The sequence below is a fragment of the Asparagus officinalis genome, chromosome 5 (assembly GCF_001876935.1).
Source record: "Asparagus officinalis chromosome 5, Aspof.V1, whole genome shotgun sequence".
Classification (NCBI taxonomy): Eukaryota; Viridiplantae; Streptophyta; class Magnoliopsida; order Asparagales; family Asparagaceae; genus Asparagus; species Asparagus officinalis.
Window position 1 is genome coordinate 63,623,690 of NC_033798.1, and position 13,822 is coordinate 63,637,511.

The 13,822-nt window shown below is 37.8% G+C and overlaps 1 protein-coding gene across 1 annotated transcript; it reads right to left on the reverse strand.

Moving 5' to 3' along the window:
• Positions 5,470 to 10,389, reverse strand: LOC109841929. Its single transcript, XM_020410852.1, has 3 exons — positions 10,345 to 10,389; positions 8,390 to 9,541; positions 5,470 to 5,595 (listed from the first exon to the last, which is right to left on the reverse strand). Exons 2-3 carry the CDS (start codon positions 9,539 to 9,541, stop codon positions 5,470 to 5,472), a joined length of 1,278 nt encoding a protein of 425 aa, XP_020266441.1. The 5' UTR covers positions 10,345 to 10,389.

Sequence of the window (13,822 nt, forward strand, 5' to 3'; positions counted from 1 at the left end):
TTGACATGTCTCCTGATTACAACATAAGCACAACTCTTATTTATGCCAGGGGCAAGGTTTCTAAGAGTGCGATGAATCAAGGGCAGACCCAAGAGTTCATGTATGCTTATTTGAGGGATTGAAGCTACTTGAGGAGATATGGTTGATCAAATCTGAGGTACGAGATAGTATAAACTTATACATTTGATTGTGTAGTTTTATTTCTTTAGGGAGATCCTTGTGTTAGTCTTAACTGATCTGGCTACAAGGCTTAAAGGTTCTCAACAGTCTACACCGTGCTAACGATGTATGGACATAGTTTTTATAAGGAACAAGAATCATAGGGAGATTTTTACTCGGGGAGTCAACGACTCAGGGAGTCGGCTTGGGGAGCAATGGATGTCACCCTTTTCTTTATGTGAATGAGAGTATGTTAGTAATTGGTGGGGTCCACCAAATTAAGTGTGTGCATACTTAGTGGGCTCAAAACAAGTTCTTTAGTAAACCGGTTACTAATTCTAAAGTGTTAGGGTTTTGTTCTCTACTCTGTATATATACACTTACGTAGAGAATAACAAGAGTGACACAAAGAGAGAAAATATATACTACTGTTATCTCCTCTTCATTAATCATATGATTTATGCGTTAGTTGCAGGGTGATATGTAGGAGCTTCTTGCCTTATCGGTGTGGTCACCCTCCTTTCCAAAAAATCCTGGAAAGGTAATCTCTGGACTAGAGATTTATATATTCATATTTATGCATGGTTTACGCCATACATAACACCTTGAACGTGCTTAGGGATTGGAACCACAATCTTACCAATTTTTACATGTCCAAACCGTGACATAATCTGTCTAGGGTCTAACAAGAGTAATACGGTTTTTTATGAAACTCAAAACATTAATATTAAAGGGAATCTGCAGTTTATATATATTGTGCGAAAGGAATGTCAGAATCAAATGAATGAGCACGTAGATTACTGCCTTGGGTCAGAATCGGATTCAACGTCAATATCGATGACTCCTCGACAAAGCTCAATGTTTCCCTTTGAGCCAAGATCCGGTTCCTTGCGATGGCCATCGCGGTGGATCCTTGTGTGCACGAGATAAAAAGGGTGATAGNNNNACCCCGCCCCACCCCCCCCCTCTTCTCTTCTCTCCTCTCCGCTCCCTATCTCTTTTTCTTTCTCTCTGCTCTCGGCTTCGAACAGGAAGACGGCGAAGGGTAGGGGAAAGGACAAAGAAGTAGCAGCGGGAAATTAAAACGTGAGAGAGAAAAGGATGGACTAGAGTTTTTCATTTACGTACACGTGCACAAAATGCACTTACAAAGCTTAGTGGAAATTTCTAGTGGAAAAACCCAGTTCAATGTCTGAGTCACTGTCACAAAGAAATGGGCCCTGGGTCTTGAAATTAATTGGATCGGGTGCATGTCCGGTCATGGAAAGGAATCAGAAATTCATGCTGACATACAAGTCATGGTCAAAATACGTAATTCGGAAAAGATAAGGGCTTTGTGTGAGATGTCCAACGAAATTGCCCAAGGAGCTCACGAGTTGAACCGTACAATTAAAAACCACATGAGATTCATTAGGAAAGTTAATGCGTGAATTTGTAGACATTAGGCTAGCTAAAAGTTTGGTTGAACAACAAAATAAAAGATATTTGAAACTATAGTTTCTAATTAATAAAAATCGTTTATCTCAAATTCTAACCGAAACTCTCAACAAGGAGCACTGTAAAAATAGTTTAGAGGTGTTATAGTATTTTCAGCTTATTTTGAAATTTGATTCTAAATTTTCTTCTTTATATTGTTAGAGCAAATTACACTCAACCACAAATGGGTTTCTGCCTTGTGATTTCTGTTGGTTTTGGGGGTGTAGACCAAAACCTCGGAACAAGCAGAAATTTTCTAAGTCTAGAATTCAGGCGAACTTCAGTTCAGGCGAAGCAGGCAAACTTCAGTTCAAGCGAACTTTAGTTTAAGTGAACTTCAGTTCAGGCGAAGCAGGCAAACTTTGCAGTTCATGAGAACTTCGTAGAAAAACAGATTCCTAATTTGTTTCGGTTTTAGGGTTTCCCTATAAATAGGGAACTCTGGCCACCTTTTCCTGTGCGTTTTACTGTGCGGTTTTTTGCAGCAGACTTTGACTGCCCTGAGAGAGATTTCAGAGAGAGAGATTGCTTTTTTTGCCATGATTTATTTATTCTTATTTGTTCGTCACAAGATCCTGAGGACACGTTGCCTGGAAGTTCTTTGACAAGTTGTCGAGATATTAACTCAACAACTGGTATCAGAGCTAGGCTTTGGTAAAGATCTGTGCGAGAGCTATGGCAGAAGAAAGCAAATCAAAGATTGAGAAGTTTGACGGATCAGACTTCACCTACTGAAAGTTGCATATGGAGGACTATCTATACTAGAAGGATCTTTACTGTCCGTTGACAGGAAAAGCTAAGGGAAAGAAGAAAGATGAAACCGACAAAGACTAGAAAATACTAGATCGGAAGGCTCTAGGGAAGATTCAGTTATCGCTCGTAAAATCAGTCACCCACAATATATTGAAGGAGAAGACGACGGTTGGGCTTATGGAAGCGCTTGAGAAGATATACGAGCAACCGTCAGCTGCAAACGCTCTTCAACCTCAAGATGGTAGAAGGATATTCATTCACGTTGCATCTCAATGAATTTAACATGATTGTTGAACAACCCATCTCAGTGGACATCACGTTCGATGATGAAGTGCAACCTCTATTAATACTATCGCAGTTGCCGGATAGTTAGGCAGGTTGCGTGATCACAATTAGCAACTCGGTAGGAAAGGAGAAGTTAAAGCTGAGTGAGATTGTTAGTATGAATCTATCCGAGGAGGTTAGAAAAAAATCATCTAAATCAGAAGGTTCAGGTTCAGCCCTAAATCTCGAGCCGAGAGGCCAAAGCCGTAATGAGGGTAATCAGAATAGGAATTGGTCGAAATCAAAGAAGAAGAGGTCGAACTCAAAGGTGAGGCCTATCAAAGGAAGTACGTTGGAATTGCAGCTAGGAAGGCCACATGTCTTCAGTCTGCAAAGCACCAAAGAAAGATACAAATGAGCAGGAGGCTCATATTGTGAAAGAGGCCTTCATCCTTGCTATGGATAGTGATTCCAACTCATGGGTTATTGATTTGAAAGCCTCATTCCATGCCACTGTTAATAAGAAGCTTCTTCAGAACTATGTAGCAAGGGACTTTGAGAAAGTATACTTAGGGGATAACAAGCATTGTAGTATCATAGGAAGAGGATATGTGCAGATTCAGATAAAGGGCTCTAAGTGGCGTCTGATGAACATCAGACATGTACCGAAGCTAAAGAGGAATCTTGTTTTAGTAGGTCCGCTTAGAACAGAAAGCTATGTTTTAATATTTACTAGGAATTCATGGAAGATCTCCAATGGTACTATAGAGGTTGCCCACAGTAACAAAACTAAAACTCTCTACCTAACTTCACATGCGAGTGACACCCTCGTAGTTGTAGCTGACAAGGAAAGTACAGATCAGTGGCATAACAGGTTAGGACACATGAGTGAGAAGTGTATGAAGATTTTACACTCACAAGGAAAGCTATCCAACATCGATTCAGTGGAAGTTGGTATTTATGAAGACTGCATCTACGGGAAGCAGAAGAGGGTCAGCTTTCAGAAGAGTGGAAGACCACCCAAATCTCACAAGCTAGAGCTTGTTCATACAAATGTATAGGATCCAGCTAGCGTGTCTTCTCTTGCCAGTTCGACGTACTACGTCACCTTTATCGATGATCACTCGAGAAAGGTGTGGGTATACTTCATGAAGCATAAGTCAGAGGTGTTTGGGATCTTCAAGAAGTAGAAATCCATGGTGGAGAACGAGACAGATCTGAAGGTGAAATGTTTGAAATCAGACAATAGTGGAGAATATGAGCTGGAGGAGTTCAAGAAGTTCTATGCTCTGAATGTGATTCGTTTAGAGAGGACTACTCCTAGAACACCACAACAGGATAGCGTTGTGGAGAGGATAAACAGAACATTGACAGAATGTATGAGGAGCATGCGTCTATATGCAGGTCTACCTAAGACGTTTTGGGCAGACACGATGCATACAGCAGCTTATCTGATTAATCATGGATCATCAGTTCTATTAGATTTTGGGATTCCAGAAGAGGTTTGGAGTGACAAAAAAGTTTATCTCTTACACTTGAGAGTCTTTGGTTGTGTGACATATGTTCATATCAGTGACCATGTCAGGGACAAGCTAGAAGCTAAGTCACAGAAGTATATATCCATTGGATACAGTATTAATAAGTTCAAATATCGTCTGTGGGATGATAAGAACATGAAGATCATCAGGAGTAGAGATGTCATATTTAATGAATAGGTAATGTACAAGGATAGAGACAATGCCAAGGATAGCCAATGTAGTGGGAGCACCACTAAAGATGCAGATGGATCCGAGTACATGGATTTGGAGGAATTTCTAGATGGAGGAGACAATGTCAGTCCTGATCGAAGAACGGAGGAAACTCCAGGTGTAGAGACTGCTACCCAAGATCAGGAGCTTAGAAGGTCATCCAGGGTATCCAAACCGAATCCCTGATATCTTTCGTTACTAGATTACTTACTTTTGATAAATAACAGAGAACCAAAGTGTTATGAGGAGATAATGCAAGTTAGTGAATCTCAGCAGTGGGAGCACACAGTGCAAGAAGAGATGAATTTTCTCCACTCGAATGAGGCATGAGAGTTAGCCTAGCTACATGCATAGAAGAAAGCCTTACATAACAAGTGAGTCTACCGAGTCAAGTAGGAGAGTAATGGAAGCAAGAGGTATAATACCTTGTGAAAAGATTCCAACAGCGGGAAGGAGTGAATAATACGGAGATATTTTCCCCCGTCATAAAGCTTACAACCATCAGGTGTGTAGGCTCAAGAAGAACTTATACGGTTTGAAACAGGCTTCAAGACAATGGTACAAGAAGTTTGATAACTTCATGCAAAGCAAAGGCTATGACAGATGCAATTCAGATCATTATTGCTACTTTAAGAGGTTCGAGTCCAGCTATATCATGTTATTATTGTATGTTGATAGCATGTTAGTTGTAGGACCATGTTTAGAGGAGATAAACAAATTGAAGAAGCAATTTCATTCGGCTTACAGCCTACCACGAGGTTCTCCCGGTATAGCTCGTTCAGTTGCTTAGGGAATGAATACAAACTGAATGGCCTTCCAACTATACTCCACGGCAATATAGCTCGGGTATAATAGACGAAGTTTGACACCTTTGATGAGAGTATTTGACTTTTACCGCAAACCCCGTCAACCTAACCTATATTGCTTGGCTTGGGTTACTATATATATACAGGGCGATACAATATACTACACATGCTGTTCTACGATATTTGAGAATCACCGTCAATACCTCGGCGTAGATCCGGGGTAATCTCTTGTAAATAGCCCAGGGCTATTTACAACTAGCCAATTAAGGATTGAGGAATTTGCCATGAAGGATTTGGGTGCATCCAAACAAATTCTTAGGATGCGAATCAGTCAGGATGTGGCTAAAAGGATGTTGAAGTTGATTCAAGCCAAATACATTGAGAAAGTACTTCAAAGATTCAATATGCAGAATGTAAATGTAGTTGGCACACCTCTTGAAAGTCAGTTTAAGTTATCTGGGGAGTAATCACCAGAGACAGATGATGCGGCATAATTATGTACCAAAATTGCAAGTGCACAACTTATCAAGTTATAGTATAAAAAGATATCGATCCCACGAAGAAGGTGATTTTAAGAGATTATTAAACTTGGTTCTTATATTTTGTGCGTGACAATTAGGAATAAAGAATAAGTGTGATTGTATGAGTGGTTGTTTTGAATATATGCAAAAGATAATAAATTGAATTTTAGAGGAGAGAAGGAAGAATTAAAGAATAAATGAAATCACAAGGCAAGAAATATGAATTAATAAAATCAAGAAATAAAACAAGAATGAAAAGAAAATTTAAGAAAGTTAAGATGGAGGATTCAAAAGAAGTAAGAAATCTAGAATATAATCCACTAACTAATTTCAATTACAAAATATAAACTATTCTCTTTTTATCATATTTCAACTTAGATTTATTAAGCATAGATTATCAAACCATTTAAGGAAAGTGTAACCTATCAAATTATCATCTAAGCTAAAATTACTATTCATGATAAGAACAACAACATGATAATAATCCTAGAATTCATAAGCATAACCTATCAAATCATTTAAGATAAGTATAGATTATCAAATTCTTCTTCTACCGATTAGTTCTCTAGTTGATTATCCTAAACATGAACATTTTAAGTCCAAGAGAATAATTCATACAATATAAAAGAAATTAGACTAGTTTCATACAATTCTAAGATTCTTACAAGAATTAAATTCACATCTTAAGAAATAAAAACAAGAAAAAGAAGACTAATTACAAAATTAAAAAGAAAAGAAAAATCTAAACTATGAACAAGAAATAAATCTAATTACAAAGAAAATAAAAATCTAAACTACAAAATAAATTGCAGAAATTAAATGCAAGAAAAATAAATCTACTCTACAAATTAAAGTGCAAAAAGAAAATAAAAAAGACAAGAAAGTAAATCTATACTACAAGCATGAATTTAAATCTAACTAATAAGCAATAATAAAGAAATTACTAAAAAGAAATAAAAGAGAAAAGAAATGCAAACCTTCAAATTGCTCTTCATCTCCATCCTCATCATTCAACAAAGAGGAGAAAGAACAAATTTAAAGAGGAAAAAATTATTTTTATTAATTGCAACTAAAGTTACAATTTTTGGAAGGCCTTCTCAATTAAGAGTAGCCCTCCTCTCCAAAAGGAGTTTACAAAATTTTCACACCTCTAACCCCTCACTCTCTACCCCTATTTATAGTAATCTTCAATGAATATGAGCCATTGGATTTGTCTTGAGCCCCAAGCAACAATCTCCACCTTTGATTTATTTGATTTTCAAAAGAAAATCAAAATCCAATTCTTGAGCCCATGTTCATTTGATTTTCAAAAGAATTTTCTTGCAAATTCCAAGCCCAAGTCCGATCACAATTTCGGCCCAACTCTTTGCTGTGATTTCAACTCCACCTCAAGTCTGGTCATGGAGTGTTTAGCTATTTCATTTTCAAAAATTGAAGCAATCAAGTCCACTTAGAGTTTCGGCCCATTCAAGTGATGAGCATTTGATTTTCAAAAATAAAAATCCGGCCCATTTACAAATCCAATCTCCAGCAGCATTTAATTCGGTCCATGAAGAGAAAAAAATCAAAGCTGCAGTCCCAAAGTTTCAAGACCGGTCCATTCATTTCATTTGATTTTCAGCTGCAGCATAATCCGGTCTAATGGAGCTTGATTTGGTGTATTCATTTGATGGGCTTTGGGCCTTTACATCCTTATATTTCACTTGAGAATTGGTTGAGTTTCTTGATGGGTTTTGGGCCTCCAAAAATTCGAAATTCATTTGTGAAAAGAGAGGAGGAGCTGCCATGGACATTTGGGACATTTGGGCTTTTAAAATTCAAATATTTCACTTTGGCTTCTTGAATTTCTCTTATTTCTTCATTCACTCACGGGCCTTTGTTGAGAGATGGGATTTTTAGGATTTATTCTTCATTAACCTGCAATTAAATATAAAAGCAATTATTAGTGGTATATTTATTCATATAAAATAGATAATGAGGGTATAAAATTGTAATAAAAATATGATTATCAAATACCCCCACACCTAAACTTTTGCTAGTCCTCTAGCAAAGAAAATAAAAAAAATCCTAACTCACTTTCGCAGGAATCGCGGTTGTATTTAGCGCATACAACAAGCCTTTAAACCCCTAGGTTACCCTAGTGGACGAGTTGTAGTCTCGTGAGGGTTTGCAGTGAATATACCCACAAAATTCAGTCAACTTGCCAAATTAAAAAAATCAGTAAATAACTAAATTCACTTGATAACTTTTAGATAATCTAATTGGAGCCAGTTATCACTCAAGAAAACATTTTTATATATAACTCTAAGGTATATTTTTAAGAAAATCTTCTCATTGTAGCAATACAAAACCAAGCCAAACTTAGAAATTTAATTTAAAAGTTTTGAAAAGAACATGCTAACTCTTTGTTTTAAATAATTTTCAAGTTGCTTGATTTAAAATATTTTCCAGAGAGAGAAAAAAAAATACTAAAACAAAATACTAACTAGCAAAACAAAAGCTTAACTAGCTTACACCCCCATACCCAGACTTTGCAATGTCCTCAATGCACATAATATCCAAAATATCACAGTTTAATAAGTACATGCCAAAAAAAATCAAAGACTGGGTAAAGTAGAAAGAACATCCCTCACTGCTCATCTCCTGATATATCGTCATCCACATCATCAGCGGTAGCTGCTGAACTCGGTCCCGCCTCATCCTCTCCTGGGAAATCATCTGGCTGAAATGGTGTGATATAACTATGAAGCTCAGGTGGAGGTCCATCTGTATCTCCATGTTCTCTCTGCCATCCTCTCGCCAAATATGCCAGGGTATCGGTAGAGTAGCTGATCTGACCATGCATCTCGTGTATATGCCGCTGCATCCTGTGTATCTGTATCTGCATCCTGTCCATGCGACTCCGCATCGTATCCATCTCCTCTCGAGTGGGGTCATGTGTAGCTGGCTGGTGCTGAGGAGGCTCTCTACCTGAAGGACCGGACTGATCTCGCCCTGAAATGCTCCTCCTCACAGTCTGATCATTTAGTAACCCCTTCCCTGCTTCTAACCTATCCTCTGCGAATACTGGAACATGAAATCTATGGCAGAGTCTAGTGATGAAATAGGGGTAAACGAGCTGAGTACGTGATGCAGACTGTGTCCTGACCCAATCTAACACATTCTCCACTGATGAGCGCATCCATATAAATATAATCCTCGCTATATCAAATCGCTGACCAGTGGCTATCCAAAAGAGAAGGAGAATATCGTGTGGGGTAATGACGGAGTATGCAGTGGTGGGTTTCAAATCAAAGTTCAGGAAAAGATTAAGTAATCTATATTCTGGTTTGAGATTTCCTGAACCGAAACTAGATGTAAAGACCCTCCCACACAAGGTTGCAGACATGTTGTTGTATTCTGGTGTACCAGGCTGTAAAGTGGAGGCTAAATGGAAGTAATCTGGTACATCAGTGGGTGGCTCTGCAAGGTCAAGGGTAGCACGGATAGTGGAAAGATCGAAAATAACCCTAACACCCCTCACGATAGAAAAAGCTGAATATTCTCTATCTGGATCAATCTCCCATCCAGAATAGAACTCATGCACTAATGAAATGTTGGCTTTTTCTAAGGGTTTAGTCATCATGCTCCTAAGACCTACTGCAGATAACATGGTGACTGTGGAATGATATGTATGCAGTGCACTCATCTGAAATCCCCTCTCAAAATGAATGTTAAGACCCACAATTCTAGCTAAAATAGTAGGTCTATCTATGTCGGTATCAGATGGATCAGATGATGATGAACTTGCTCGAGATTTCTTTCTGGGAGGCATCTACATAAAAAGAAAAGAAAAGAAAAAAGGGAAAAAATTAAAAATAATAATAATTTTTTTAATTATTTAGCTACAAATTGTTCAACATGAGTTAATTTCAAGTTATCAGAATTGACAATAAATTCCCTCAAAATTATTCTTTGAGAACAAAAAAATGTTAAAATTTTTGATAACTTGATCGGTGAAACATACATGTTGAAATGACAATTATAAGCTAAACCGTGCACTTGTTGAATAAAATATCCGGTACAAATTTCCGAATGTGAGAAGTATCCAATTAGACTTTTATTTGACAAATTACTCATATTTGCACAAAACACCCTAAATTCAAATTTATTTTTGCAAAAATCCCCCTAATTTTTTTTTGAATTTGCATTAAACACCCAATTTGTTTTTTCTTTCAATTTGAAATCACGTACCCAATTATTTGTTTTTACACAAAAACCCTAAGAATTTTCGGATTTTGCATGAAACACCCCTTTTTTTTTTAAAATTTTCAATTTTGTACAAAACACCCCTAAAAAAAATTTCTTCCTTTTTTTTTTAGATTTTTGAACAAGATATCCTAAGTTCAAACCCCCAATAAATTTTCGGATTTGCAAAAACCCCCCTCCAATTTTCGGGTTTTGAAAAACATCCCCCAATTTTCGGATTTTGAACAAAAATCCCTAATTTTTTTGGCAAATCCCCAAATTAAACCCTAGATTGATCAAAAATATGATAATCATTCATTACTACCCATGATTCATTCACCAATTCATCCATGAGAAAAAAAATTACAAGATCAAGTTTAGAAATCATACCTTGGGGAGATGAGGATGAAGCCCTAAAGATTGCAGAAACAATCCTCCAAAATGTGGGTGAATTAGGGTTTGAGAGGGGAGGAGAAATTCGGGTTTGGGGAGATGAGTTCTAAGAAAAGAGGAGAAAGGGGCTTGGGCTGCGGTTTGAAGAACTGCAGGTTCTGGGCATCGATACCCGCATCGATGCGGGCATCGATACCCGCATCGATGCTGGCATCGATGCCCAAAGACATGGTGTTTGGGCCAGCCGGCCCAAACACGGTTTCTTTCTCTTTTTTTTTTCATTTGGGCCTAATTTTGGGCCAGCACTTATTTTATATTTTTTTTTCCTTTTTTTTTTGGGGCCTATGTTATTAATTCAATTTTTGTTGTTTTCTTTTTTTTTGTTTTTTTTAACAAGATGAGTAATTATGTATTTGTTTTTTTTTCTTTTTTTTTATTCAAAATTAGAAATATATATATATATATATATATATATATATATATATATATATAAGAAAAATGGGTATGTTTGGTACCAAACACTAATTTTGTGCTTGGTATTAAGGTGACATATTCCCCTCCGCTCATTCAAATAGGGGACCACATTCGCATGAGTTGAGGAGTGCATGAGGATATGTAACTATTTTAATGAGTGGAGGGGGGTGTCACTTCACTACCAAACACAACTTTTTATGCTTGGTACCAAGCATACCCATCTCTCTCTATATATATTATATATATGTGTGTGTGTTCCCATTCCTTTTGTTTTTCTCACTTTAAATTGATTGGTACTTTTCTATCTTTTGTGCAGTATGGAGTAAATCTTGCCATACTCGCAGACCGATTTCTTCATGAGGTGGCATTTAAACTTTGGAAGGCACCAAAGTATGGAGCTTGAAGTTCTTCTCAGGATCTAATTCCCCTGAGGCAACTAGTTTAAATCACTGAACATTGATATTTTTGTCTCTTCGGGGAAAGAAAGATGATGCAGGACTTGTTCAGAAGGGAATAACCATTAATTGTAGGGAATAAAGGGAACTTATGTTTTGTTTCATGTAGCTATAATGAAATAAACACGGTACGTACAGTACTTGGACATTAGGTGTCAGAATATCAAAAATTTGATATTGTTCCTCTTGTCGTGACTATCATGGCAGTTGAATGGAGTTCTCTACAACAGATTTTTGAAGATCTAAAAGATTCTTCAGATGATATATAATGTAAATTTCCTTTAGCTGTCAATTTGTTGGCATGGTGATATAAACAGTGGCGAGCTGCACAATTATCAACATTATACCTGTGTTCTTTCAATCTTCTCTTATGGGCGTGAATTTGTATGAACATGTGATGCGAAACGATGACAGAGGGTCTGTCGGAATCAGCGATCCAAATCAAATAACACACTATTTCGTCAAAAATGATGATCTTCGGTAGGAAATTAAATTCAAAGCGATTAATGTGACAGATGGATTTTAATAAGATTTGCATCAATAATCATGAACAATTCCAATCTCAAACAATATAACTGCTATATTTATTATCATTTCGCAAGTTCTAAAATCAATATCAGATCTGTAACAGCCACATGTTCAATTGCTCTCTACTCACAAGTATAATCTCAGCAGTGAATATAATGATAAGGAGTTGACAATTTGTGTGTGATTGAATATTTCCTCATCAAAGCCTCGAAAGAACGGTTACAGAAATGTGTACCGTTATCACTGATGATCGCTCGAGGTACTCCAAACCGGGCAAAAATGTTCTCTTTCAAAAACTTGACAACGACCTTGTTGTCATTAGTTTTGCAAGCTACCGCCTCAACCCATTTTGACATGTATTCAACGGCTACTAGAATGTAGACATTTCCAAAGGAATTTGGAAATGGTCCCATGAAATCGATACCCCACAGATCAAAAAGTTCAACAGATAAGATGGGTTGTAAAGGCATCATATTTCTCCTAGTGACCTTCCCTAAAAGCTGACAGCGGTTACAGGTTTTGCAAAACTCGAATGAATCCTTAAAGAGAGTGGGCCAATACAGCCCAGATTGGAGAACTTTTTCAGCTGTTTTTCTCGGGCCAAAGTAACCTCCACAGGCTTGCTCATGACAGAAGGATAGAACACTCCTAGTTTCTTCAGTGGGAACACACCTCCTAAAGATCTGATCAGGACAGTATTTGAACAGATATGGATCATCCCAGTAAAAGTATTTTACTTGGGAGAGAAAACGGGATCTATCCTGTTTGGACCAATGAGAAGGGATCTGGTTCATGACTATGTAGTTCACAATGTCGGCGAACCAGGGAACAGATTGGATTTCTAGGAGTTGTTCATCAGGGAAATGCTCATTGATAGGAACGGTTGATGTTGGTGCATTTGGGAGTCGAGAGAGGTGATCTGCTACGGGGTTCTCTGTTCCCCTTCTGTCAAGAATTTGAATGTCAAACTCTTGAAGAAGGAGAATCCATCTAATGAGCCGTGCTTTAGCATCCTTTTTGGTCAAAAGATACTTTAGTGCGGCATGATCAGTGAAAACTTTGGTTAAGGAACCGATGAGGTAGGACCTGAATTTTTCTAAGGCAAAGACTACAGCTAAAAACTCTTTCTCTGTGACAGAGTAGTTTTGCTGGGCATCATTCAGAGTCCTACTGGCGTAGTAGATCACATGCGGTTTTCCATCAAACCGTTGTCCTAAAACAGCTCCAATCGTAGAATCAGATGCATCACACATCAGTTCGAATGGTAAGGTCCAGTCCGGTGCATGAATGATAGGAGCTGTGGTTAGCTCCTTTTTCAGATATTCGAAAGCTTTGAGGCAGTCGGGAGAGAAGACAAATGACGTATCCTTGGCTAAGAGATTGGTTAAGGGTCTAGCAATTTTGCTGAAATCCTTGATGAAACGTCGGTAAAAACCAGCATGACCAAGAAACGATCTGACATATTTGACAGTTTTGGGAGGAGGGAGATTGGAAATGAGATCTACCTTAACTTTGTCCACTTCGATTCCCCTATTGGAAACTACATGTCCTAAGACAATGCCTTGTTTGACCATGAAATGACATTTCTCCCAATTAAGAGTCAGATTTTTCTCCCTACACCGTTCTAGGACCAGTTTAAGATGATGCAAACATTGGGAAAATGTGTCACCAAAAATGGAAAAGTCATCCATGAAAATTTCGAGAAATCGCTCTACCATGTCGGAAAAAATACTGATCATGCAACGTTGGAATGTGGCCGGTGCATTACACAGGCCAAAAGGCATGCGTCGGTATGCGAATGTTCCATACGGGCAAGTGAAGGTGGTTTTCTCCTGATCTTCTGGAGCGATAGGGATTTGATTGTAACCTGAATATCCATCCAGGAAACAGTAAAACTCATGCCCTGCTAAACGCTCTAACATTTGGTCAATAAAAGGAAGAGGGAAGTAATCTTTCCTAGTGGCTAAGTTGAGCTTTCGGTAGTCAATACAGACTCGCCATCCAGTTTGGATCCGAGT

Bases quoted from the DNA above. Each gene is read 5' to 3' on its own strand.
- LOC109841929 (XM_020410852.1), bottom strand. From the start codon at position 9,541: ATGCCTCCCAGAAAGAAATCTCGAGCAAGTTCATCATCATCTGATCCA. The intron at 5,596-8,389 runs GTGGATGACGAT...GAATCTTTGAAG, and splicing joins CAGCAGCTACCGCTGATGAT to TACTTTCTCAATGTATTTGG.